The sequence below is a fragment of the Ailuropoda melanoleuca genome, chromosome 19 (assembly GCF_002007445.2).
Source record: "Ailuropoda melanoleuca isolate Jingjing chromosome 19, ASM200744v2, whole genome shotgun sequence".
Classification (NCBI taxonomy): domain Eukaryota; kingdom Metazoa; phylum Chordata; class Mammalia; order Carnivora; family Ursidae; genus Ailuropoda; species Ailuropoda melanoleuca.
In genome coordinates, this window is record NC_048236.1 from 7,763,528 (window position 1) to 7,791,444 (window position 27,917).

The 27,917-nt window shown below is 35.6% G+C and overlaps 1 protein-coding gene across 2 annotated transcripts; it reads right to left on the bottom strand.

Annotated features, from left to right (window-relative positions):
* Positions 1-812: 812 nt before the first annotated feature.
* LOC100464050 (cysteine-rich secretory protein 2) lies at positions 813-27,101 on the bottom strand. 2 transcript variants are annotated; one of them, XM_019795499.2, is made up of 9 exons: positions 26,991-27,071; positions 26,017-26,127; positions 19,610-19,680; positions 15,919-16,035; positions 15,043-15,130; positions 8,708-8,853; positions 8,189-8,286; positions 5,976-6,064; positions 813-1,488 (listed from the first exon to the last, which is right to left on the bottom strand). In XM_019795499.2, the coding sequence occupies exons 3-9, from the start codon at positions 19,676-19,678 to the stop codon at positions 1,361-1,363; spliced, it is 735 nt and encodes a 244-aa protein (XP_019651058.2). In that variant the 5' UTR covers positions 19,679-19,680; positions 26,017-26,127; positions 26,991-27,071; the 3' UTR covers positions 813-1,360. The 2 variants fall into 2 exon arrangements, with proteins under 2 accessions (XP_019651058.2, XP_002915472.3); XM_002915426.4 differs by lacking the exon at positions 26,017-26,127 and having other exon boundaries at positions 26,991-27,101.
* Between the last annotated feature and the right edge of the window lie 816 nt (positions 27,102-27,917).

Here is a 27,917-nt window from a genome sequence, read left to right on the forward strand (position 1 = left end):
ATGACTCTTCCAGACAGAGCTAATAGCAAACACAAATGCCCTTTGGTAAGGAAAATCTTGAGGAACTTGAGAGAATTTAATAAGATCATTGATCATGATTGGAGTATAAGAAATAAAAGAGAGTGGAATGAAGTGAGATTAGAAAGGAGAGTATAAAAAATATCATTCAACTTCTTACAGATCAGCTTAAGAGTATGAATATTATTAAGTATTTGAGAAGTCTATGGAAAGGTTTTGAAAGTAGACTAATTAAGAAGTCTTTCTCTTTAGAAGTTAAGAAATGTGCTACAAAAATAATGGCCAGAAGCTGCATTGGTGGTCTTGAACCTGTCCCTGTTTTCCCTTTACCCCATGACTATGCCTGTCCTCAAAATAATTTGTGGGTCTTGGGGGGCGCCTGGGTGGCACAGCGGTTAAGCATCTGCCTTCGGCTCAGGGCGTGATCCCGGCGTTATGGGATCGAGCCCCACATCAGGCTCCTCTGCTAGGAGCCTGCTTCTTCCTCTCCCTCTCCCCCTGCTTGTGTTCCCTCTCTCGCTGGCTGTCTCTATCTCTGTCAAATAAATAAATAAAATCTTTAGAAAAAAAAAATAATAATTTGTGGGTCTTGACACTGGATAAGGATGTGCGTCTAATATGACAGTCCAATTTATTGGTATATCTGAAAGATCCATGAAAAAAATAAAATCAAATGTTTAGCAATGGAATAGAGGAATTGAAACTGGGTGGGGGAGTGGCTGAGAAAGAATTCCCAGATAATCAGGAGAAAAAAATTCCAAGCATTATAAAACCAAGGAAAAAAGATGTTGTTGTTTTTTTTTTAATGCTTCTTTTATTTCAGAGTATTTTTAAATTTACAGAAATGTTGCTAAGATAGTACAGAGAATTCCCACATACCTTTCACCCAGCTTCAGTTTCCCCTAATGCTATCATCTTGCATTACTCTGGTACATTTGTCAAGACTAAGAAATGGATGTTACTATCAAAAACAATTCAGACTCTATTTATATTTCACCACTTTTTCCACTAATGAACTTTTTCTGTTCAAGGATCTGATCTAGGAGGCCACATTCCATTTAGTTCTCATGTTTTCTTAGTCTCTTCTGGTCTGTAATGTTTTCTCAGAATTTCCTTATTGCTCATGATTTTTCATGAGCAACAGATAATCATGGATTATGTTATTTTTTAATCCTTTGTATGAAAGAGACTTCTGTAAAATAAAAATAGACCCAAGAAAAAAAGACTCATTATTTGGAATAAAATTTGTAGCTAACATGCAAAGAACATCTGTGCTAATGTCAAATCTAAGTAGATGATGTGGTCCTCCTTCACTTAGACCTGCTCAGTCTCTATTGGGTATTTAAAAAATTTTGTCTTCACATTCGCAGGAAGCCTTGCAATGTTCCTTGACAAAACTGTGGTCACAGGTGTAGTTTTTCTTCAAAACATTACAGTTAGAATAGTCATCTATCTTTTCACACCTATTGGCTGGAATAAAAACAAAGAAATTAGTCAGTTCATTATCATTTTCCTCCATAGCATCAATGCAAACAACAATAAATTCTATGTAAGTGGGGAGAAGACAATTGAGCAAACAAGTTGGTATCACACTGTGATACAAAGCGACACATTAATTCATCACTTAAAATTTGAGCTCTTTGGAATATTTCTAAAATGAATCAACCTATTCTCTTCCCTCAGAAAATAAAAGTACTATAAACTTAAATGAGTCTCTCTACAATTACGCTGTCCAAAATTATAGCCTCTAGCCACCTGGTTGTTTAAATTTAAACTTAAATTAATTAAAATTACATAACATTTAAAAAATAAATTTTCAGGTCATCGATGATACTTGTTACATTCCAAGTGCTCAATAACCAATCTGTCTATAATCTATCTGGCTACTCTACAGGACAGTGCAAATATTGAACATTTCCATTATTGCAAAAAGTTATGTTAGACCCTGTTGCTCTATCCAGACTCTAGTGCCACTAGTCTTTCTTTCAAGGGTAAGAAATCATTATGAGAAGATGTGGATGTAAAAACAGGAGGGAATTTCACTATGACTATCAGACATTTCTACTTTGAAGTTCCTCAGTGGCCACAAACTTAATAATTCTCAAACTAAAGTCATCATTCTACCTCCAAGTGTGGCATTTCTTTGGAGTTGCTCCTCGACTCCCAACTCAGTCCCCCCCCAGTACCAGAGAAATGAAACTCTAACTACTAAATAATCCAAACCAGGAACTGGGAATCAGCATAAACTCACTGCTGTCTACGTTTTATCGGCACTTACCAAGTGTGCAAGTAACAGACACTGGTTTTACCACTTCCTTCCTATTGCTCATTACTGTCCATTTATCACCATTTATTTCGTCCAAATGCAGTCAAAACATCTATTTGTTTTTCAAACCCATGTTTTCAACAGTTTCTAAGCTGGCTTCCGTCCACTTGTTTCTCCATACTACTGCCAGATCTTTATAAAACACAACTCCGATCTCATCACTCTTCTGTTTAAAAAATCTTTCAATTGGCTGCTTATTGCTAACAGGATAAATTCCAAACCCCTTAATAAATAGTATTCAGCAGAGGAGTTAATATTTTCTTCTTTAATGAGTGTATAGCTTTGATATCATCCAATATTCAAATTAGAGGTATGCAATTCACCCAGAAAGAATGCTACAGTTCAATCTGGTGAATGCATTTGGAAGGTAAAAATCTCAGTTAGTGGGTTAGCTGTACTGTTCATAATAATGTTAATAACATATCCCAACTAAATAGAAATATCAACTAAATTTAATCCTTTTGCTAAAATATTTTGAGACTTCTCTGAGCTAATAATGTTATATTCAGATTTGATTGACATTTTAAAAGTATGTAAAAATTACTAGCAAACACAAATGTGAGTGGTTATTAAATTAAACTTGATTATTCTTTTTTTTTTAAAGATTTTATTTATTTATTCGACAGAGATAGAGACAGGCAGAGAGAGAGGGAACACAAGCAGGGGGAGTGGGAGAGAAAGAAGCAGGCTCATAGCTGAAGAGCCTGATGTGGGGCTCGATCCCATAACACCGGGATCACGCCCTGAGCCGAAGGCAGACGCTTAACCGCTGTGCCACCCAGGCACCTCTAAACTTGATTATTCTAATCATACTATGGGGAAAATGAAGATTTTAGTATGATGAACTCATTGATATATAAAGATTGTTTGGTGTCTGAACCAAAATGTGTCTGCATTCTTACTCCTTTATATTTTGTACATATTTTCTCTTTATAAAATGCCACTTTTGAAGTAATTGCATCAACTTTGATAGAAAAAATATTTAATTACAATGAATTATTTCCACAGAAACATTTTTATATATGCCAATATGTAACAAGTCCACATACATTGATGGTATGTTTCTTTAGTTTACACATGGTAATGGGGTTTTCATGGCAAATAATACATAGATACTATGTAAAATTTTTTATTAAACACACTCTATTGGATACTTCTATTTTGTCTTTTGCATGAAGGCATTGTTTAAGTTGGTTACAATCAGAAGATTTCCTAATTCTTCAAAAAACAAAAAAGGAGTCTATGGCTTTTATGATATTGAGGTTTGTTCCTTCTATCCTTACACTGCAGAGAATTGTTATCAAGAAACGATGCTGTATTTTGTCAAATGCTTTTTCTACATCTACTGAGAGGATCATATGGTTTTTATCCTTTCATTAATGTGGTGTATCACATTGATTGATGTGCAGGTGTTGAACCACCCTTGTAGCCAAGGAATAAACCCGCTCGGTCGTGGTGAATAATCTTTTTAATGTACTGTTGGATGCTATTAGCTAGTGTCTTGGTGAGAATTTTTGCATCCATGTTCATCAGACGATGCTCTATGTAGAAAACCCAAAAGACTCCACCAAAAAATTGTTAGAACCGATACAAGAATTCAGCAAAGTGGCAGCATATAAAATCAATGCACAGAAGTCAGTCCTATTTCTAAACACTAACAATGAGGCAGAAGAAAGAGAAATCAAGGAATTCACCCATTTACAACTAGACCAAAAACCCATAAGATATCTAGGAATAAGCCTAACCAAAAAGATAAGAGCTCTGTACTCTGAAAACTATAGAATGATGATGAAAGAAATAGAGGAAGACACAAAAACATAGAAAAACAATCCATGTTCATTAATTGGAAGAACAAATATTAAAATGTCTATACTACCCAAAGCAATCTACACTTTCAATGCAATCCTTATAAAAATGCCATCAACATTGTTCACAGAGCTAGAACAAATAATCCTAAAATTTGTATGGAATGAGGAAAGACCCCAAATAGCTAAAATAATGTTGAAAAAGAAAACCAAAGCTGGTGGCACCACAGTGCCAGACTTCAAGCTCTATTACAAAGCTGTAATCATCAAGACAATATGGTATTGGCACAAAAACAAACACATAGATCAATGAAACAGAATAGAGACAAGAAATGGACCCTCAACTCTATGGTCAACTACTCTTCAACAAATCAGGAAAGAATACCCAATGGAAAAAAGACAGTCTCTTTAAAAAATGGTATTGGGAAAATTTAATATTCACATGCAGAAGAATGAAATTGGACCACTTTCTTACACCATACAAAAAATAAATTCAAAATGGATGAAAGACCTAAATGTGAAACAGGAATCCATCGAAATCCTAGAGGAGAACATAGGTAACAACCTCTTAGACCTTGGCCACAGCAACTTCCTGCTAAACACATCCCCAAAGGCAAAAGGAGCAAAGGCAAAAATGAACTATTGGGACTTTATCAAGATAAAAAGCTTTTGCACAGCAAAGGAAATAGTCAGTAAAACTAAAAGGCAATCTGTGAAATGGGAGAAGATATTTGCAAATGTCTTATCAGATAAAAGGCTAGTATTAAAGTCTGTAAAGAATTTATCAAACTCAACACCTCAAAACCAAAAAATCCAGTCAAAAAATGGTGGAACACATGAACAGACATTTCTCCAAACAAGACACAGAAATGGCCAACCGACCTATGAAAAAAATGTTCCACATCACTTGGCATCAATGAAATACAAATCAGAGCTACAATGAGATACCACCTCACACAGGTCAGAATGACTAGAATGAACAACTCAGGAAATAGCAGATGTTGGTGAGGATGTGGAGAAAGAACCCTCCTATACTGTTGGTGGGAATGCAAACTGGTGCAGCCACTCTGGAAAACCTTATGGAGGTTCCTCAAAAAGTTAAAAATAGAACTACCCTATGACCCAGCAATTGCATTACTAGGCATTTATCCAAAGAATGCAAACATAGTGATTTGATGGGACACATACACCCCAATGTTCATGGCAGCAATATCCACAATAGCCAAACTATGGAAAGAGCCCAGATGTCTATTGACAGATGAACTGTTAAGGAATATGTGAGATACACACACACACACACACACACACACACACATATGTATTAGAATGTTACTCAGCCATCAAAAAGAATGAAATCTTGCCATTTGCAACAACATGGTTGGAACTAGAGGGTATTGATGCTAAGTGAGATAAGTCAGTCAAAGAAAGACAAACACCATAGATTTCACTCATATGTGGAATTTAACAAACAAAACAGGTGAACAGAGGGGAAAGGAAGGAAAAATAAAATAAGTTGAAAACAGAGAAGGAGGCAAACCATAAGAGATGCTGAACTCTAGGAAACAAACTGAGGGTTGCTGGAGGGGAGGTGGGTGTGGGTATGGGGTAACTAGGTGATGAGCGTTAAGGAGGGCACTTGATGTAATGAGCGCCTGGTGTTATATGCAACTGATGAATCGCTAAATTCCACGCCTGAAGCTAATAACAAAATATATGTCAATTAAATTGAATTTAAACAAAAAATTAAAAAATAAAAGATATCCATAAAGAAAAAAAGTCAGGTCATTTTATTATATATACAAGCAAATTAATGACTTCAAACTTACTGCATAGTCCATTGTCACAGTGATGAGGGCAGCTGGCACAAGGTTTTCCTTTTAGGTAAGGTGTATGTATCTTGCTAAGATGATTACCACTGAAATTTGAAATACAAAATGTCAAACGTTTTTCATTTTTCAGTTTAGTTTATGCTCCCAGGGTAGCATCTATCACCATATATACCTGAATATTTGGTCAATGTTTTTCATCATGTCAAATAACTGAAAAACTAAAATTCCCAAAATGTACTCAGATATCAATAATAAAGAAAATAACTTACACATTCACTCACTTCCTTGACCATAATTTCACGGCCTGAACAATTGAAATAGGATTAACAGGGGCTAAAATATTCAGAGTACGTTTCCACATGACAACATTCTTTCTCCCGCAAAAGACTAGGTCAAATGGGTAAAGTAGTGTCCCCCAAGGAGCTGGCTAGTGATGAAACATACCCTTAGAGAGACAGCACAAGTACCTGGGAGAGAAATTTTATATCTAATTTTATATCTAAAAAAATAATAATTTCTATAATATGAACTAGGGAAGGTAAAGTCCCTGGGTAATTTTGGCTTTAAGACGGAGGTAAAGATTTGGGGCACCTGGGTGGCTCAGTTGATTAAGTGTCTGCCTTTAGCTCAGGTCATGATTCCAGGGCCCAGGGATGAAGCCCCACGTTGGGCTCCCTGCTCAGTCAGGAGTCTGCTTGTTCCTCTCCCTCTGTCCCTCCTCCCTTCTTTCTCTCTCTCTCTCGCTCTCTCTCAAATAAATAGATAAAATCTTTTTAAAAAGATGAGGGTAATGATTTTAAAGTAGTTTTTGGTGAGTGTTTTTAAGAGTAGGGATGCTTAAAAGGTTTTTGTGGGTAAGTGCAAACATAATCCTTGATGAAAGGACATATTTCCTGCTACAGGTCAAGACCTTAAAGGATGGTTCATTATGGAGATTTTGTGAAAACTTCTGAAAAACAAAGACTGAATATGTTCTTTTCTGGACTCTGAAGTACATTAAAGATCTCTTGAAAAACCTTTAAGATGCAAAGGAACGAACCATCTGTGATGGTAATAATGTAGGTAGTTTTTTAGATAAGCAGGGCAAGGAACATTTTAGCAGGAAGAGCTGAAATCACAATCTGCCATCCCCTACTTGCCACTCCACTATCATCCCTTGCTTAACCATCAAGCTGTCACCCTGCTAAAGTGTGAATTTGGTGAGAACTGATGATATCAAATCTAGAGAAATCCACGCTAGCCATGCTCAAGGAAGAGCTGTGAGCCCAAGGGAAAGTCAGCTGAGAGAAAAGATGCCACTTTGTAACTGAGGAAAGAGAGTTTCTGATTTTATAATTGGAATTGAGAACCTGGTCTCTTCCCTGATAAGTTTGAATGTATCTCAACCTCAAAGACATTTCCACAGATTTCTTCTTTCTGGATGGACCTAGAGTGTATTAAGCTCAGTGAAATAAGCTAGAGAAAGACAGATACCATATGATTTCACTTACCTGGGGATTCTAAAAAACAAAATAATAATAATAAAAAATAAAAAGTAGAAACAGACCATAAGTACAAGAATAAACTGATATTTGACAGAGGGGCAGCGATGGGCAGCAATGGGGGAGTGGGCAAAATAGTGGAAAGGCAGTGGGAGGTACAGGCTTCCAGTTATGGAATAAATAAGTCAAGGGGGTAAAAAGTAAGTGTAGGGACTATAGTCAATAGTATTGTAACAGTTACAATAGCATTGTATGGTGACTATTGATAGCTACATTTGTGGTGGGCATAGCATAAAGTATAGGCCCGTTGCTGTGTCATACACCTAAAACTAATATGACATTGGGTATGAACTGTGCATCAATTTTAAAAAATGAAAAAAAGGATTTATTCCTTTTCGTTACTGAAATGTTTTATATTCTACTTTGTTTACTATACAAGAATTTTTATTTTTTATTTTATTTTTTTTTATTTTTTAAAGATTTTATTTATTTATTCAACAGAGATAGAGACAGCCAGCGAGAGAGGGAACACAAGCAGGGGGAGTGGGAGAGGAAGAAGCAGGCTCATAGCGGAGGAGCCTGATGTGGGGCTCGATCCCATAACGCTGGGATCACGCCCTGAGCCGAAGGCAGACGCTTAACCGCTGTGCCACCCAGGCACCCCTATACAAGAATTTTTAAAATATTTAATTGCATATAAGATTATTGCATGGAGCTCTATATACTTACGCAGGACAATATTGGCAAACATAGTAGTATTTTAGACTCTCTTGATTGGGACAATAGGCAATTCCACATCCAACGTGATAAGAATTATACCAAACAACCTACAATTCCAAAACGGAATATATGAGAGTGCATTAAGGAAGAGGGAAAATATTGAAAGAAAATAGTAATAGCAAATGTAAAACTGAAAAAAAATGTTACTATGATAGTTTGTAGCCAAGTACCTTTTGAAAATATTTCCCTCAATTATTGAAGAAAATCACAGATTTTAAAATATTATATCTTAATGTACCTTCACTGTTTTATCCATTTCTAAGTTTGAAAAAGTACAGAGTGTGTTTCCTTACCAAGAGTTTTGCAAGCGATGGAAAAAAATGACAGCTCTAGAAGTACCAGCCAATGCCACGACTATTACATCTATTCAGGCTCTTACCCAAACTGAACACTGGGCTTGGTCATAACTTAGAGATGCTTTCATATTAGAGCATTTGTGGTAGAAGTATTTTCATTTGTTTGTCTTACCTGGGTGTAATGTCCAACAACTGCATCAGAACTCTTAGGTCCCACACCATAGACAAAATCATGGTGCTCCTCATACCAGTTTTGGATTGCATCTGACCAGGAAGCAGGGTAACTTGACATAAAGAGATTCTCACCACATTTTGTACCTAAAGAGAAACGGATATTCTTGAGGAAACAATAAAACATGCAACAGCAAAAGAAATCAATTATATGAACTCAAGGATGTTGCCCTTCAAACACAGTGCCTATACTTGTAACTCTTAGTGCATAATAGAAGGGCTTCTGTCCTTCTCAGCTCTAAAGCTGAACAGAAGACAGATCTGTCTAGGGACACCAGAGTTACTTAATGGGTTAAGAGTCTGACTCTTGATTTCAGCTCAGGTCATGATCTCAGGGTCCTGAGATCAAGCCCTGCATCAGGCTCCCCACTCATCAGGGAGTCTGTTTGAGGATTCTCTCTCTGTCTCTCTCTCCCTCCCTCTGCCCCTCCTCCTGCTCACACTCTATCTCTCTCTCTAAAATAAATAAATCTTTTTTTAAAAGATTTTATGTATTTATTTGTGTGTGTGTGTGAGAGAGAGTGCACAAGCAGGGGGAACTGTAGGCAGAGGGAGAAGCAGGCTTCTCACTGAGTAGGGAGCCAGATGCCAGATTTGATCCCAGGACCCTGGGATCATGACCTGAGTAGAAGCTACCTAGACATTCCTAAAATAAATAAGTCGTAAAAAAAAAATAAAAAAATAAAAAAAAAATAAATCTGTCTAGGTTGCTGAGGCTGGCATCAACATGCAAAACTTTGCACAAGTTAAGATCTTATGCTTCAAAAATCCTCTGGAATTTCAGAGATGTATTATTTTTCATGCTTAATTCTTCACATTGTAATGACTCCTACGCTCTCAGCTTTGTACTGTAAATTTGCAAAAGGCAGTGACCAACTTTTATTCTTTTTCTCTTCCTCTTAACCACCCTCACCAGAGATTTTTCACATATTGGACCCTGTCTAAATATTTATTTATTTATTTATTTATTTTTAAAGATTTTATTTATTAATTTGACAGAGAGAGAGAGAGACAGGCAGTGAGAGAGGGAACACAAGCAGGGGGAGTGGGAGAGGAGGAAGCAGGCTCCCAGTGGTGGGGCCTGATTCAGGACTCGATCCCAGAACGCCGGGATCACCCCCTGAGCCAAAGGCAGACGCTTAAAGACTGAGTCACCCAGGCGCCCCCCTGTCTAAATATTTATGATTATGATTTGTGTGAACTTGGAAAAAGAGTTCTACAGGCAGTCTATAAGAGCCCAAATTAACAGACAACTGACATCAGGAGGGATGGCAGATTTCGAAGCTTTTGGATTCTCTCTTAATCACTAAATCAGAATGTCATTAGGCCAAATATTTTTCAGAGAACTAGGCAAGAAGAGCCTTGCAGAAGGTGACATCAGCAAGATGGTGGAGTAAAGAAGCCCTAGACTCTCCTTCCCCTAACAAACACTCTGATTCAGCCTCGATTTCCAAACAAATCGCCCTTATGGGAAATCTAAAGCTAATTGAAAGGCTCCTAGACCCTGGGAGAATATGAACCCAGACTCACTGAAGCCAGTAGGGAAACTGGGACACTTTTGCTAGAATGCCTACCCTCAGCACAGTGCCTGCCGTATGATCAGGAAGAGGTCCCCTAGCCCTCAGTTTCTCCCAGGGGAAAGGAGTTGGTCAGCATCCAGCCTTCCGTAAGGAAACTCCCCAGATGGCTGGCTTCTGTCTTGGTAGTCTTGGAGCTCTGACAGTCAGGCACAGGCTAGCCACCTGGAGGAGAATGGAGATGGTGGCTTGGGCTGGTCAATGCCACATCTCCTCCCCTTGGCTCAGCACAGAGCAAGCAAATGAAAAATCTTAGTTCCCAGCTTTCTCCTGGGGAAGCAAAGAGTTGATGGGTGTGTCCAGTGCTCTAATTTCTCCAGGGCTGCCTGAAGAACTGACAACTGTCTTGTCAGTGTTGGAGCTCTGAAGGTTTTTGCACAGTGTTGCCCCCAGGGGAAGAGCAGAGATGGTAGTTTGGATTGATAATTGTCATGGCTCTTCTCCCCAGCTCAGTGCAGAGCAAGCAGACTAACACCACTGCTGCCTGTTTCTCCCTGGAGTGGGACAGATTTGGTCTGGGTATCCAATGCCACAAATTTTCCAGAGGCTGCTCCAAAGACTGGCTTCTGACTTGCCTCTCTGAGAATGCTAATAAGATCCAGCATAATCTAAATACACGGGGCAAATAAGAATAGATAGAGATTTGGGTTCATAGCTGCCATAGCTTCCCTTCCTAGTTCAGCACAGAGTGAGCAGATAAAAAACCCAAGCTTCAGCCCTCTTCCTGAGTAGGGAAAGAGCTGGATGGAATGCCCAAAGATTCATCTTTTTCAGGGAGCTGCCTGAGGAACTGACTACAGATTTTTTCTGATCACAGTGAACTTGAATAGACATTTCTCCAAGGAAGATGTATAACCGGTCAACAGGTATATAAATGGCTTTGGGTAACATGGACATTTTAACAATATTAACTCTTTTCAATGGGCAAAAAATACTCTATTCAATAAACAGTGGTGAGAAAATTGAACAGCCACATGGAGAAGAGTAAATTTAGACCTCTATTTTATACCACTCACAAAAATTAACTCAAAGAGGATTAAAGATTTAAACGTAGGACCTGAAACCATCAACCTCCTCGAAGAAAATATAGGAAAAACCTCTTTGACATTGGTCTTAGCAATTCTTTCTGGGATAGGGCACTAAAAGTATAAGCAACAAAAGCAAAAATAAATAAGTGGGATTGAATAAAACTAAAAAGTTTCTGTACAACAAAAGAAACAATCAATAAAGTGAAAAGGCAACCTATGAAAAGGCAACCTATGAATGGGTGAAAACATTTACATAGCATAGAATTAATAAGGAGTTAATTTTCAAAGTATATAAAGAACTCATACAATCCAATAGCAAAAATTAACCCCTTTAAAAAAGGGGGCAGATTTGTTTTTTTTTTATTTTTTCTATTTTTTATTTACCACATTTTATTTAGCATTTTACTTATTTTATTTATTTATTTATTTTATTTTATTTTAATTCCAATACAGTTAACATACAGTGTCATATTAGTTTCAAGTGCACAATATAGTGATTCTCAATGTTATACATCACCCTGTACTCATCACAAGTGCACTCCTTAATCGCCATCACCTTTTCACTCATCCTCCCACCCTCTTCCCCTCTAGTAACCATCAGTTTGTTGTCTATAGTTGAGTCATTTTCTTGGTTTGTCTCTCTCTTTTCTTTTCCTTTGCTCATTTGTTTTGTTTCTTAAATTCCACATCTGAGTGAAATCATATAGTATTTGTCTTTCTCTGATTGATTTTCCTTAGCATTATATACTCTAGCTCCATCCATGTTGTTCCAAATGGCAAAATTTCTTTTTTTATGGCTGAATAATATTGCATCATATGTATGCATGTGTGTACATACATCTTTATCCAATCATCTATCAATGGACACGTGGGCTGCTTCCATAATTTGGCTATTGTAAATAATGTTGCTATAAACATAAAGGTGCGTGTATCCCTTTGAATTAGTGTTTTTGGGTAAATACCCAGTAGCACAATTACTGGATTTCAAGATAGTTCTATTTTTAACTTTTTGAAGAACTTCCATACTGTCTTCCACAATGGTAGCATCAGTTTGCATTCCCATGAACAGTGCACAAGGGTTCCTTTTTCTCCACATCCTCTCCAACAGTTATTGTGCTTTTTTTTTTTTAAGCCATTCTGACAGGTGTGAAGTGATATCTCATTGTAGTTTTGATTTGCAATTCCCTGATGATGACTGATGTTGAGCATATTTTCATGTCACTGCTGGCCACCTGTAGGTCTTCTTTGGAAAAATGCCTGCTCGTGTCTTCCACTCAAAAAATGGGCAGAAGATTTGAACAGGCATTTTACCAAAGAAGACATACAGGTGACCAACAGGTATGTGAAAAGGTGCTCAACATTACTAATCATCAGAGAAAACGAGATATCACTTTTACACCAGTTCCGATGTCTATTACCAGAATAAAACAAAACAAAACAAGTGATAGTGAAGATGTCAAGAAATCAGAATCATGTACACTGTTGGTGAGAATGAAAAAATAGTGTAGCTGCTGTGGAGAACAGTATGGAGGTTCCTCAAAAAATTAAAAGTAGAACTATGAAAGGATCCAGTCAATAGCACTTCTGAGTATTTATCCAAAAGAACTGAAATCAGCATCTTGAGGAGATATTAACACAGTCTTTTTCACTGCAGCACTAGTCAGAGTAGGCAACATTTGGAGACAATCTAACGTCCATGGACAGATGGATGGATGACAAGATGAGATACACACACACACAGTGGAATATCATTCATCTTTAAAAAAAGAAGGAAGTTTTGCAACATGTGATAACATGGGTGAAACTTGAGGACGTGATGCTAAGCAAAATATACCAGTCACAGAAAGACTACTGCATGAGTCCCTTTATATGAAATATCTGAAAGAGTCAAGTTCACAGAATCAAAGAATGCAATGATGGTAGCTGGGGATGGGGGAAAGGAGAAATGGGGACTTACTAATCAATGAATTCCAGGTAAGCAAGGTGAATAAGTTCTAGATATATGCTGTACAACATTGTAGCTGTAGTCTACAATATTGTATAGTATATTTAAAAATTAGTCGAGAGTGTAGGTCTCACGTTAAGTATTCTTACTACAATAGAATTTAAGAAAACATTGTTGCTACAATAAAACTAATAAAGAAATAAGAAGAACAAAATGCCTTGCAGCCTAGAAACATTTGCCTATCTTTTTGACTCTCACTTAATATTTACACTTTGGTGGCTTGAAATATAATGTTTACATGCTGATTAAAGAGGGTATAAAATATTCTTGGATATCTTCTTTATTATGGAAGGAAAGAAACTAAGAATCTAACACAATTTCTTCTTAAGACCATTTGTTTTAATCTTCTACTGAATGCAGTTCATAATTTCTCTTCATAATTTCATTATAATGTTAACATAAACAATATAAATAACAATAGCTCTCCTGAAATTATGGGTAATTATTGACTACTTTCAAATTCAGTTTGCCTATCATGCTTGTTAATGTAAATAAACTTTTTGTGTCAAGTTTATGCATAGAAGTTTTCTCTCATAGTTTTTATACTTTTTGAAAGTTCTATATTTTTTTGCATGTGATATATTCTATGCATTATAGAAACTACACAAACTACTTGACTATTTATCATCAAAAAGTAAAAAATGAATGAATATACACAAAATACTCGTGATGATTTTAAGAGTTTAAGTATTTTTACAGCAAAATTCAGAAACAATTCCCATAGTTCGATATATCTATGAATACAAAATAAAGAGATATCTAAACACCAAATAGCTACACAACATGCAAAAAGGGCAGTGGATTAGAAATTAATAAGCCTGTCTTTCTCTGAGTGACTTATTTCTCTTAGCATAATATCCTCTAGTCCCATCCATGTCATTGCAAATGGCAAGATTTCATTCTTTTTGATGGCTGAGTGATATTCCATTATATATAGTTTTCATTTTATAAAGATATATATATCATGTTATATATGTAATTTTATTATATAAATATAATATATAAATATATATGTGGAATTTAAGAGACAAAACAGATAAACATAGGGGAGGGGAGGAAAATAAAATAAGAAGAAAACAGAAAGGGAGGCAAACCATAAGAGACTCTTAAGTATAGGAAACAAACAGGGGAGGGGAGGTGGGGGGGATGGGGTAACTAACTGGGTGATGGAAATTAAGGAGGGAACTTGAAGTAATGAGCACTGGGTGTTTTATGCAACTGATGAATCACTGAATTCTACATCTGAAACTAATAATACACTATGTGTTAATCAAATTGAATTTAAATGAAAGATTAAAAAATCAATAAGCCTGGTTAACTTCCCAGTATGTGACACAACTTCAGGATGTACTCCTAGGTCATTTCTCCCATGTCCCTAATCTTTGAAACTGGAGAAATGATGATACATGACTTGTTGATTCATGAGCTGGTTGAGAGGAACAAATGAAGTATTGCTTCCGAAATTATTTTCATAATGTAAACAGTCAACAAGACAAAATACTTATAATTCTCCCTCTACAGATAGTTTGATTTTTAAAAAGAGCAGTATAAGCAATATTTATTCACTAAGTCTTCTTACAACACCCCAGAATGTTCCATTCTATTTGATTTTCCAATATTATTTTAATTTTTCACTTTTTCAACAATTATTTACTCATTTACTTACTGGTTTTTCGGGCCTCTGGCAAGCTGTGTTCCAAAGTGCACTTGTTTGCCCACTTTTGGGCATTTGCTGCTGCTTCTTTGCTCCATTCCTAAACGTCACGAGAAAAAAAAAAATACACTTAGGGATTCAACTCCAGTGAAACATATCCTTTATAATCTTACTGGTCGGTTGATTTGCACCACTTCAAAACTTCTATAGCTATATTAATTGTCATGGTTATGATAAGATCTTTTTGTTAGGGGTGTGTGTGTGTGTGTGTGTACATGTGTTTATCTGCTCCAGTGCCAATTTCCACATGAAGAGTTCATAAATGATGTGTCTACTGACAGAAATATCCACTGCAGTATCTGACAATTTATGATAACACAGGAGCCACACCTAGGATTTTTAGTAATAGTGCTAGCCTAAGTACTCATCAGTATGTGAAGTCTTTAAATTATATTTCAATAGTTATAAACTAGCTTAGATTATTACCAGTTCCACTTGTAGCCTGTTTAATTCAAATGGGAGATACCTAGCATTTATGGATTGTGTCTTGGAAAGTGGATTATTATTTACCCTAAATGGCAATGATTTTGAAGGAAAGTGGACACCTTTATTTTAGACTAGGGCAGAGAGTGAACAAAAAGTGCAATGGCATCACATTTGATGTCTCCTAATTTTGCCTTCCCAACTTGATAGGCCTGTAAACTTGACAGATTATTTAACCATTATAAAGGAAAATTATTTTTTGCCCTGACCATAATACAGTTCAAATGAAATAACAGAATGGAAGTAAAACTTTGTAAGCACAAAGTTCATAAGAGATGCCAGTTACCAGCTGCCTGATCTTATCACTGCTAGTTCACACCACTAGCCTTTATCACTGCCTCTTACCATCTTTAGCATGTTGCTGGCAGGTGGAGAAACCGATTTCCTTAGTTCATTGTGTTTCTTAACAATCTCTTTTTGGACTTGGGTTCGAGTGGTTAACAAAGCTGTAAAGGATGGATCCTAAAGGGAGATAAAATTAGGGTTACCTTTTTAACATTTGTTAAAATTGCAGTTAAGAGTGATAAGTGAATTCCAGGGAACAAAGATCGTTTCAGAAAGCATTCAAGTCAAAATTAGTTGTTAAAGCATTGCCAGTGAACCTGAGCCAAAGCTATAACAAATAGGAAAGAAGTCATTTGAAGCTTTGAGAAGGCAGATGAAATTCATGGCATGACAAATTAAAATCTCCTCTGAGGCCACAGATGCCAATTGCTAGTTTCAAAGGAATCCTTACTGTGCCCTTTCTAGCCATATGAGTGATAATATTTTATAACTATAAAGATACACAATAGAAACATTAAGACTTATTCATTCACATTCGATCAGGCTGCAGCAGGTGGGATGAGAGTAGACCTCAAGATTCATCCTAGACTTTAAGGAAACTTTGAACTGATATGGTCTGTATTTAGAGAAACAATGTATTTAAAATGTATTTAGGGAAGGGATGTTCAGGTTCAAAGTGTATTCCTTGCTCATAAAATTATTCTTCCAATTACGGTAGATATGATGATCTATTTTATTATTACCTGATTTCATGGGTCACTCAAAAGGTAATTTTGCAATATGAAAAAATTTCCAAGGCCATTTAGAGGGAACGAAATCATCCAGTTAATAGGCCATTGCTGTCTCTGTTCCTTTTTAGTAACAGAATAAAGTATTAAATCAACTGCTGAAATTGTTGGTATATTTTATCATTTTGTGTGTGGAGATGTCTAGCCTGGAGGGAGTAGAGTGTGCGAATTGTTCCCGCAAGGTCTAAGATAATTGATAACTTAAAATTACACTTGAGTGTTACGTTGTATGAACATGACCAAGAGTTTAAAGTCTAAGTCTAAAAAACAGGGCCCTTTGTTGATCTTCCCTGACATGTTAGGGTAAGTTATTATCTCCTCCCCCAATGCTAAGTTCCCTCAAAGCCCTCCAAATAGCGCAAACTTTGGTTTGACCATGTTTATTGCCACTATTTATTTACACATCTATTTCTCTTCTTTGCTACTATGTTCCTAAGGACAGGGATCAATAGTGAATTTCTTTTTGTCTTTTCCTTTTTCTTTTCTTTTCTTTTCTTTTCTTTTCTTTTCTTTTCTTTTCTTTTTTCTTTTCTTTTCTTTTCTTTTTTCTTTTCCTTTCTTTTCTTTTCTTTCTTTTCTTTCTTTTCTTTCTTTCTTTCTTTCTTTTTTTTTTTTTAGTGAATTTCATTGTACTCACAGATCTGGCACATCGCCAACTACTAATTCCTAAGCTGGAAAGTACACGCATGTGAAATATCAGTAGTGGCCCGCCTCTGCTTTACACTAAAGGATAAAATAACATCCTTGGATATTTCCGATTGACCCTCAAAAACCTGCTTCATAGAATTTTATTTCAAAACACATCAAAATTTGGTCCCTGAGAAAGAAGTAATTATTTCCTCCTTCTTACCCTATCTTGCTTTGTAGATACAAATCCTACTGAAGACATGTCTTTGTTGTTTTAAATGAGTTTCAAGAAAGCTTTTATTAGGTGACAGGAAATATGAAGAGTGTTGAGCATAAAATGGATCTAATAAGGTATCTATCCTTAAATAATATATTTCTATTCTTTCTCCCTCCCTCTGCCCCTCCCTGTTCATGCGCTGTTGCTCTCTCTTTCTCTCTTAAATGATTAAATGAAATCTTAAAAAAAGGAATTTATTTTGGTAGACTATATGGCATGAATAATTATTACAATACCACAGGATAACTGAAGTGATAGGTGGATTCTGATAGATATATAAAAAAACAAAGGCTCTGGGAAACAAACTGAGGGCTTCAGAGGGGAGGGGGGTGGGGGAATGGGATAGACTGGTGATCGGTGGTAAGGAGGGTACATATTGCATGGTGCACTGGGTGTAATATGCAACTAATGAATCATCGAACTTTGCATCAAAAACCAGGGGTGTACTGTATGGTGACTAACATAATATAATTAAAAAAAAACATTAAAAAAACCCCAAAAAAACCCCACAAAGGATCAATTCTTGATTCAGGTTAGGAAAGCTTTGCAAAAGACGGTCTGCATTGAGGTTATAAAGGATGAATAGTGTTTTCTATTGAGAAGGTGCAGAAAAAAGCATACAGGGCAGAAGGTATATAGATAATCTGATTAGCAAACATTTAACAGTGCAAAAGAGCAAAATATATATCTCTTTTAAATAATTTTATAAATAAAGACCAGGAGATGGACCAGAGAGATAACAGGGGATTGGAAAGGACCATGAGAAAATATCTTTAGGGGGCGCCTGGGTGGCTCAGTTGGTTAAGCATCTACCTTTGGATCAGGTCATGATCCCGGGGTCATGGGATTGATCTCCTCTGCAACTGGGCTTCCTGCTCAGTGGGGAATCTGCTTCTCCTGCTTCTCCCTTTCTGGTGTTCACTCTCTCCCTCTCAAATAAATAAATAAAATCCTTAAAAAAAATCTTTAGGAAAGAGATTACAGAGGCAGCAAACTTTTTCAATGAAGACCTAGGTGATGAATAAATTGTCTTCAGAATGAGTATTAATTATAGTAATATAATGACTATATTTCTGAATGCCACATGAGTTTTGATCTAGTGTCTGAACTCTGATCTGTGAAGTCTTAGCTATTCTTGTATGCTCAGAGTTAAAGAAGAACGTGGAAACAGAGAGCAATGACCAAACTTCACATCCAGAGTTTTTCTGATCAGAAAATAGACACCTTATATAGACACCTACCCACCAAGCATTTAAGAGAATGGTTGATCCTATTCTTAGGATTATTAAAGTGGAGCGGCATATTAGAAATAATTAGAGCATCTTATTCTTTATATGCTCATTGTAAGACCATGAAAAAATCCAAATACTTAATCTCTTTACTAAAGTTTCTTTTTTTAATTTAAAAAATATGTGTAATTATTCTTACACCGTGACTATGAAAATAAATGTGGTGACGTATGTGAAGAAGTTTTGCTAATTTGAGATTACATAAATTTATTGTTAATTTTCTGTGAGGATCACATTGTAATGAATTAAATAAAAGGAAATCAGAAAAGATCTTTGGACAGGGTGAGTTTCATTAGCTTTTAAACCTGTAGACCATTGCTATCAATAGAAATATAATGATAGCATCAAAAGTAGTTTTAATTTCTGGGTGGACACTTTGAAAAAGAAAAAACAAATATTAAATTGATATTTATAACATTCTTATTTATCTAATAAATTCATAATATGATGTTTTCATCATGCAATCAATATTAAAATTATTAATGAAATATTTTACCTTCCTTTTTTACCAAGTCTTGAATTCTGCTATGTAATTATGCAGATCTCAGTTCTGACCATCTATATTTCCAGTGTTCAATACCCTCATGTGGCTAGAGGCTACAATATTGGTCACCACAGCCTTAGACTTAATTGTGTTAAGTACTTGAGCAACCACTGAGAACTTTGTGATGTATCAGACTCTCACTTTTCACTTTTGAAAATTGATCTAAGAGTTTTCTCTTTACAGGTTGCTTCAATTGTTCTGAAAATATTTTCAACCTCGACCATACCTGTCCATTTGCAGGAAAGAATGGAAGCAACACAACAGCCAGGAACAGCAACTCCAGGAATAAGGCCATTGCTGAGAAAACAAAACAAAGGAAACAAAGACCTGCATTGGATTGTTCAGTATATGGACTTCTGAGGAATACAGGGGGGAAAACAAAACAAAACAAAACAATGTAGTGATCTCAGTTGTTCCAAATTCATTAGTAATATAACAAGAGAAGATTTGTTACATGATGCCACTAGAATGATAATGGATTCACCCAGAAGCAACCCTCCAATGGGGACCTAAAGAACAAAAGGAAATACTTGATTGAAACCTTTGAAGTACACCTATAAATGTTAAGGATATACTACCCAATTTCACCCTAGTTCCACATTCTTGTCTATGTAGCTGCTCTCTGGTTCTAGGAATGGCTTCTTCACATTTCCTATTCAGAAGTAATAGCTCCCAACTGTTAGTTATACTGGGGTACTACTGTATTAGTTCTTGCTGGTTTCTTTAAACCATTCTTAATTCTTTATAAATATACCCTCATTAAGATCTTTTCAAATTACTAATTATCATCTGCCATTTCTTTCCTGCCATGAGTCTGGCTCATATACTTGACATTCCTAGAACCATAAGTAAACCCACTAAGAAGTAAGTGCTTTTCTTTAATACTTTCAACTACTCTCTCAACTTTACCCATGCAGCCAGTGTCCTCCTTCATTCCCATTCAAACCTTTCCCTTAATTACAATGCCTCACATCCCCTCCCCCCCACCAAAAGGCAATATTCTCCTTCTGGATCCAAAAACAGAAGGTAGATTTATCACTTTTAAAATTAGATTACCCACCCAATCCATATTAATACCCTTAATAATTCACACCCATGCCTCAATAATTTAACTTCTTGGAATCCTGAGGAAATAATAACATATACTGGAAAAACTTGAGGCATACATTTTCATTACATTAATATTTTTAAGGATGAAAACATTATAATTTATTACATACACAATTGTAGGGAGACAAAATGTCTAAATAAATTAAAATATATACTCTTGTTAGAGTGTATTAGACATAACAATGATGTCTTCAGTGGTGTTATAGCAAAAACAATGCTTAGGATTCAAAGTTAAAAAAATAGTATATGGGAAATCCTTAGCTTCCATTATGGATGAATATTTGTGCCTTCCCCAAATTCATATGTTGAAGCCCTAGTCCCCAGTGTGCCTGTATTTCTATTTGGGTTTCTAAGGAAGTAATTAAGATTAATGAGGTCATAAGAATGCCAAAAAGAGTCTCACCAGAAACTGACCATACTGTCACCTCAGTCTCAGACTTTGAATATTCAGAACTGTGAGAAAATAAATTTCTGTTGTTTACACCACCCAGTCTGTGGTATTTTGTTATGGCAGCCCGAGCAGCATCACACACACTCCCAAATTTGGTATTTGAGGGTTAGGTTATTTTTGAATGTCTGAAGGTCCATAAAATGTGGTGATTTGAAATCTTCTGGAGCTACGGATCTGTATTCAGGAGCACATGTGTGAGCAAGACACCGAGAGACTGGGTTACCTCTGCTTACCATGCAGCATCTATATCTCAATGAGTTTTGCTTTTCTCATGGATAGATGACAAAAACTATGACATAGGTTTTTAGACCAGTTTTAAGATAAGGTAACAGAAGAAATTTTATTACATAGTGACATTGACAACCTTGATGGGTAGGGAGATCTGAAAATTCTTACATTATTATTCGCTTGCAGGACAGTAACAGAAACAGGACCTCATCCTGTTCTCCCACAAAACTAACAATCAGACAAAAAGCCAGGCAAAGGACACATAACAGAAATACAAGAGAATGAGTTCATCTTTATGTGGAGAGACATCCTTTTCTGTATTTTCTATAATGAGTCTTTATTACGGTAATTACAGTAATTAGAAAAAGAAAAGCCATTTATTGCAAAAAGATTATTAACTCTTGGGAAAGTGTCTCTGATTTTGTCAAATCTATTAGTTGATTTTTTTGCAACCTGGCATAGCCAACAGTTTAGGCATTATGGTGATCGTGTAAGAGAAGAACAGAGGCACAGGGGTATTAAGGGACCTCCTGACCGTATCATTGCTAGGTAGCGTATGGCTAGGACAGAACCCAAGATTTATCTTGACCTCAATATCCATTTTTCACTGAACCGTATTATACTTTTTGGGGCATGGGGGTTCTAGGTAAGAATGAAAGCATTTAATGAATTTTCTGCCTTGACAAAAGAAATCATGTATTATTATAATCTTTTTTGGCTGTTAAATAGCTGGTAGATTACTAAACAACTTTGAGAAAATTAGAAAAAAAAGGTTAACACAATATTAACAGTTAAGTCAATTATTGTTGTTCTTCAAATATAAAATAAAAGTCAGAAAACTTAGCTCAAATAACATTTTCTTAGGATATCCATCTTGTATTGAACATATTGATACGACAAACTTTATATATGCAACTTTGTTGAAATAATGGAGAATTTTTTGCCATTTTAATGAGGCTTTTTTGTCCATTTAATAGCTAGGATAAGAAGGGAAACCATTGGAAATGAAAATCACAAAATTGGCAACATATTTCTATAAGGGTTTTACAGGGAATACAAATTGTACAGATGTTTCTACAATGTTTTGGAAATTTGAACTCCTCTATATCATTATAATATCACTTACAACAATTAGAGAAGGTTGATTTTGTATATACTGTAATTTTTAGGTAGAACAGAGGAAGAGGTGGGAGAATAAAATGAAAAACTGAAGACAGAAGAGAAAAAATATGGAAAGAAAAATAAACTTAATTCTATATAAAGCTATAAACATAGTGTCCAGAAAAGCCATTTTTGTTTCTCAGAGATACCTGGCCCCATATTGAGCAAACCTGAATGCCTAAACTTGGCACCTGGTATTGTGAGGATGAAAAGAGTGCGCTATAGGTGTGAAGAAGCCTGGGTTTTGGTTGTTGTCATTGATTCTGTTTTACTCAGCTCATCTTTAACTAGCTATATGAAATCGAAAACCTTGTATGGTGACTGTGAGTTGGAAGAAGGTGTTGCATCTTGGAACAGTGGCTGACCTGATCTCATGGTGGTAGTAATGCCTTTCGGTTGGTGCTCTTGCCTCAAAATAATTATTGTTTCCCTTTTATTGCAAAATTCTGCATCAACAGAACAAGCCACCTGTCCTGGAGCCATATAAAGGACACATAAAGATCTTTATTGGGTGTGAAGAACTAATGAAGATAAAGATATGTGGACTGCTCTACATTTGCTATTATAGTCACACCTTTCTCTATTCCTTCCCACCCCCCAGGTCATATGAGTGTAAATTACTGTGGCTACTTCCTCTCAATGCTGTTTCTTCCTGAGGTGTGACCTGAAGAGTGGCCACAAATGGAAATAACTCTGGGATTGATTTCTACAACATAGAAGGATAATACTAAATAATGTAGAAGCCCAGTTCATAAATGAAATGCAAAAATCCTAACAAAATGTCCTAACAAAATATCAATTCACCAATTTTAAAAATGCATTTAAAACTTTACAATAGCCAAGACATAGAAGCAGCCTAAGTGTCCATCAATAGATACATGGATAAGGAAAATGTGGATATAGATATAGATATACACACACATATATGTAATATTTATGTATGTAATATTTCATTGTATATATAATATGTAATATTTCATCATATATATGGTGATCATATGTATCCATGATGAAATATTACATATATAGCCATAGAAAAAGGATAAAAATGTGCCATTTGAGAAAATATAGATGGACCTAGAGAGTATTATGCTAAGTGAAATAAGTCAGACTGAGGAAGACAAATATCATATGATTCTACTCATAAATGGAATGTAAAAAAAAAAAGAATAAATAAACAGTAAGCAGAATCAGAACTATAAGAACAAACTGATGGCTGCCAAAGGGAAGGGGGTTGGGGGTGGGGCAAAATAGGTGAAGGGGAGAGGGAGATACAGACCTCCAGTTACGGAATGAGCAAGTCATGTGGATAAAAAGCAGAATGTAAGGAATACAGTCAGTGATATTATAACAGTGATGTAACGGGACAGGTGGTAGCTACACTTGTGAACATAGTAAAAGTATTATCTTGTCAAATCGCAAGGTTGTACATCTGGAACTAAGATTGCGTGTCAACTATACTCAAATAAAAATCAAAATTTAAAAGAAATTCATGATCAAGTAACTTTTGTATCAGGACTGTAAGAATAATTCAAAATTTTAAAAAAGAATAGTTCAAAATTAGAAAATCTATTGGTCAAATTCATCACATTAACGGACTAAAGAAAAATCATGTTGCAAAATATGTTGTGAAATTCAACCCCTAATTATGGTTGAAAATAAGAACACAGGAGAGTAGAGATCATTAATTTGATAATGGCAATATAATGAAATATCTTTAGCAAATATTATAGTTATTGGAGAAACTCTAAGTGCATTCATTTAATATTGAGAACAAAAAAAGAATAACTAATGTTACCGGTACTGTTCAACATCAGTTGAACATGAAATATGCTTGTAAGTAACATCAGTTGAACATGAAATATGTTTGTAAGTCTTTAAAGGAAGAGATAATATTAGTATTATTTTAAAATGATATGGTAATTTACCTAGAGAATACACCATAATCAAAAGTTTGCAAGATGTAATATCAACCTATAAAAAAATACCATTGCCATATACTAGCAACACTCAACTAGAAGATAAAATTAAAAAGAAAATGAATAGCAAACAATAGTACAAAAAATATAAAGTTTATTTATGAAATAACCAAGAATAAAAAATCTGTTTTGAAGACAATTTTAAAACCCTAGTAAAGGGCATAAAAGAAGATTTGCATAAATTGAGAGATTGTCATGCTTTTAAATGGTATGTGTTAATACAATAAAGATTGCAATCCTAATTAAATTAATATGAAAGTTCTTTATAATTTGTTATTAAAATAGGCTTCAAACTTATATTGACAAAATTTGGATATTATATTAAGAATGGAAAAATGGACCAATGAAGGTGAATAAAAAATTTAAGAGACAGACCAAACAAGGTGGCATAAGAAAGCATTAGAGGAAGAGCAGATTGTCTAGCATATGGCTTGGGGAAAATTACCTTGCTATGTGGAGAAAATTAAAACCAGATCTTTCTTAAGCATTACCTATAAAAGTGAATGTAGAAGGATTAAATTTATAACTAGATAAAATCTTTACATGCAAGTTTTCAGGGACATATCCCTTTGCCTTTAAGTAAGCAATATAATAATGCCATCATATGGTGATTTCAGGCTTTGTGTGAAGCACTGTGCGGGCTCATTGAAACTCCTAACAAGCTAGAGAGTACATAATATTGCTCAATACCCCAGTTTACAGATCTGCAGTCCCAGGATCATATATTTAATAATGAAATGCCATGTGCTTGCATGCAGAAGAACCAAGGGATAAGCCCAGACAGTTCGGCTTCAAAGCCCTAGTTCCTGAAAGGAGGGGATGGAAATATTTCAGTTAGACCAGAAAAAATACCATTATAAGCATCAACACAGGGACACCTAGGTGGCTCAGTCAATTAAGTTCCCTACTCTTGTATTTGGCTGGGGTCACGATCTCAGGGTAATGGGATCTAGCTTCCTGGTATCCAGCTCTGCGCTCAGCCCAGAGTCTGCTTGAGTGTGTCTCCCACTCCCTCTGCCCCTCCTCCCACTCTCTCTCAATAAACAAACAAACAAACAAACAAACAAATCTTAAAAAAATAAAAGCATCACACTGGGTGTTATACACAAACAATGAATCATGGAACACTACATCAAAAACTAATGATGTGCTGTATAGCAACTAACATAATAACAAAAAAATAAAGAGTAAAAAATAAAAGCATCAAGACATATGTGTATAAGGTGTGCATTATGGGCACCCACACATCTATATATCAATCACTACAGAAAAGTATTTGATGCAGTCTTTTCAAACTTTAGATGTTATATTTAATTTTCCTTCTGGTCCCGTTCTTTCCTCTCAACCACTTGTCTGCACTACAGAAAGCAGCCCATGACACTATACAGAGTTTACCAAACTTCTAGACTTCACCATCTAGGACAACTGTAAAGATACCCAAGTAATAGTAGCCACCTCGACAGTTCCCAAAAGCAGGGTTTTTTGTTTTGTTTTGTTTTTTTGTTTTCATTTCCACATAGGATTTTCTGCCCCTTACTTTCATTTCCACATAGGATTTTCTGCCCCTTACTTGAATTTACCAAATGATATTACTGGAATTATTAGCACTATCTGATTTAGACCTTACCTTAGAAGTCTGACACTTCCTTCTCATTTACCTCTTCCTCTTACAAATCTGAGCTCAGTTCAGGGGTACCAACTGACCTTACAACATTATGGAGTAGCTCCTGGTTTTGCAACTTGTCGTTGCTTTAATTCCCTTCGATGTTCCTCTGGAAGGTGAGTCACTCAGGCAGATGCAGGCTTTGGTTTTAACTGACAAAAGACACAACACCAGATCTTCTCTGGCAACAGTATAAATCCTCCCTAAGCTCCCGGGATGGCAGTTAGCCAGAGAGAACATTAATAAAATATTTTGAAAGTAAAATCTTCCCTCTGCAGGGTAAATAACTCCTTGTATATTGCCATTATGTATCACTTCTTATTTGCAAAAAAAAAAAAAAAGTTCTTGTGGCAGTTGCTTCCTTATGTAAAATATCCTCACAGGTATTACATTCAAACCTTCATATAAATGTACTTGCGTGTGTAGATTAACTTTCGATCGGAAAACTTCTAAGTCTTTTGTCTTATATTTGATTTGAGTGAATGTCATGAGGGAAATTGTATGCTCTGCTGATAATTGCTAATGAAATTTTTTTATCTCTAGGTTGGTGCTATAATTTTGTTTTGATAGATTTAAAATAATTAGCAATAGCTTCTGCACCTTATTTTAATAATGTGTGTATCAACACATATCTATATATGTGAATATTAGTAAAAATATTAATATGAAAATATGTGACATATATATCCTTAGTTTTTCATTTTTCTATTAAAGGAAGTTCTAGCATAATTGTTTCCAAAAGTCATAGATATGGAAATTATATTACTTATTTTACAATGAAAAGTAAAACTTCATTTAAATGTTAAATTCGCTAAAGGTGCATTTGGAATAATAGAGCTACAGGTTACTTTCTTAGCTTAAAAAGAGTATAAAAGTTAAGCTCATTATGCTCAATAAACGTTAGGAACAGAGTTTTGAAAATCATAGATTCTTTTATAATATATCATTTACCACTGAAAAAGCACAAATATATTTGTATAATAAAATGTTTGCCTTAAAAAAATACATTACTTACTGTTGATTCTCAGAGCCAGGTGAAGCATCGGCTTTATCTGTAGGAAGAAGGAAGGTGGAGAGAAAGAAGGTTAGAGCTGCATATATACACTACACTTATTTCCTGTTTTTGGCCAATTATGGTTGTGCAAGTAAATCTAAGTCAACAGGTCTGAAACAGGATTTGTCATACCAATAGTCTCATTGCTGATTGTCTAACTGCAGTTTTGGCAATATCTTGTGATTCTCCACATGGCTTTTTTTTTTTAAGGTTTTGTTTTGTTTTGTTTTGTTTTTGTTTTTGTTTTTTGAATGGCTCTTATTCAGCCCAAGTGTTGTCCTTAGATGGCACCTTTGCTGTGCATTTATTCTCAAGTGCCCTTTGGTTCCTAGAAGTGAATTATCTGTAAACATTGGGTGGAGGGTATTTAATGTTTCCTATGTCCAGAGGAAGGCAGGCTGAAATCCCTGCGCAGAGCTTTTTCTCCTATGGAACTGGGAAAGGTGTTTCCTCATTTCAAGCAAACACCTTTCTTCTGTATATTTCCCAGGATGCAGAATGAGTCCATAAGTTGACACATTTACTTACTGGGAGCTCTGATGTGTCCAGTGCTGTGGGAAATCTCGCATAAACTAAATGTAGATACTTGTTCATATGCATGCATTTCTGCAAGTAAAACTTTGGTTCAGTGTGAGTGCCGTGCGATCATTCTTCAGTTTATTGTAGCAGGACTCGATTTGTACAGGATATCTAAAATGAATGTGGAATTTACTGTAATTGTTTTTAGATTTTTATTTTTTTTATTTATTTTTTTTTAAAGATTTTTTTTTTTAATTTCTTTATTCGACAGAGATAGAGACAGCCAGCGAGAGAGGGAACACAAGCAGGGGGAGTGGGAGAGGAAGAAGCAGGCTCATAGAGGAAGAGCCTGACGTGGGGCTCGATCCC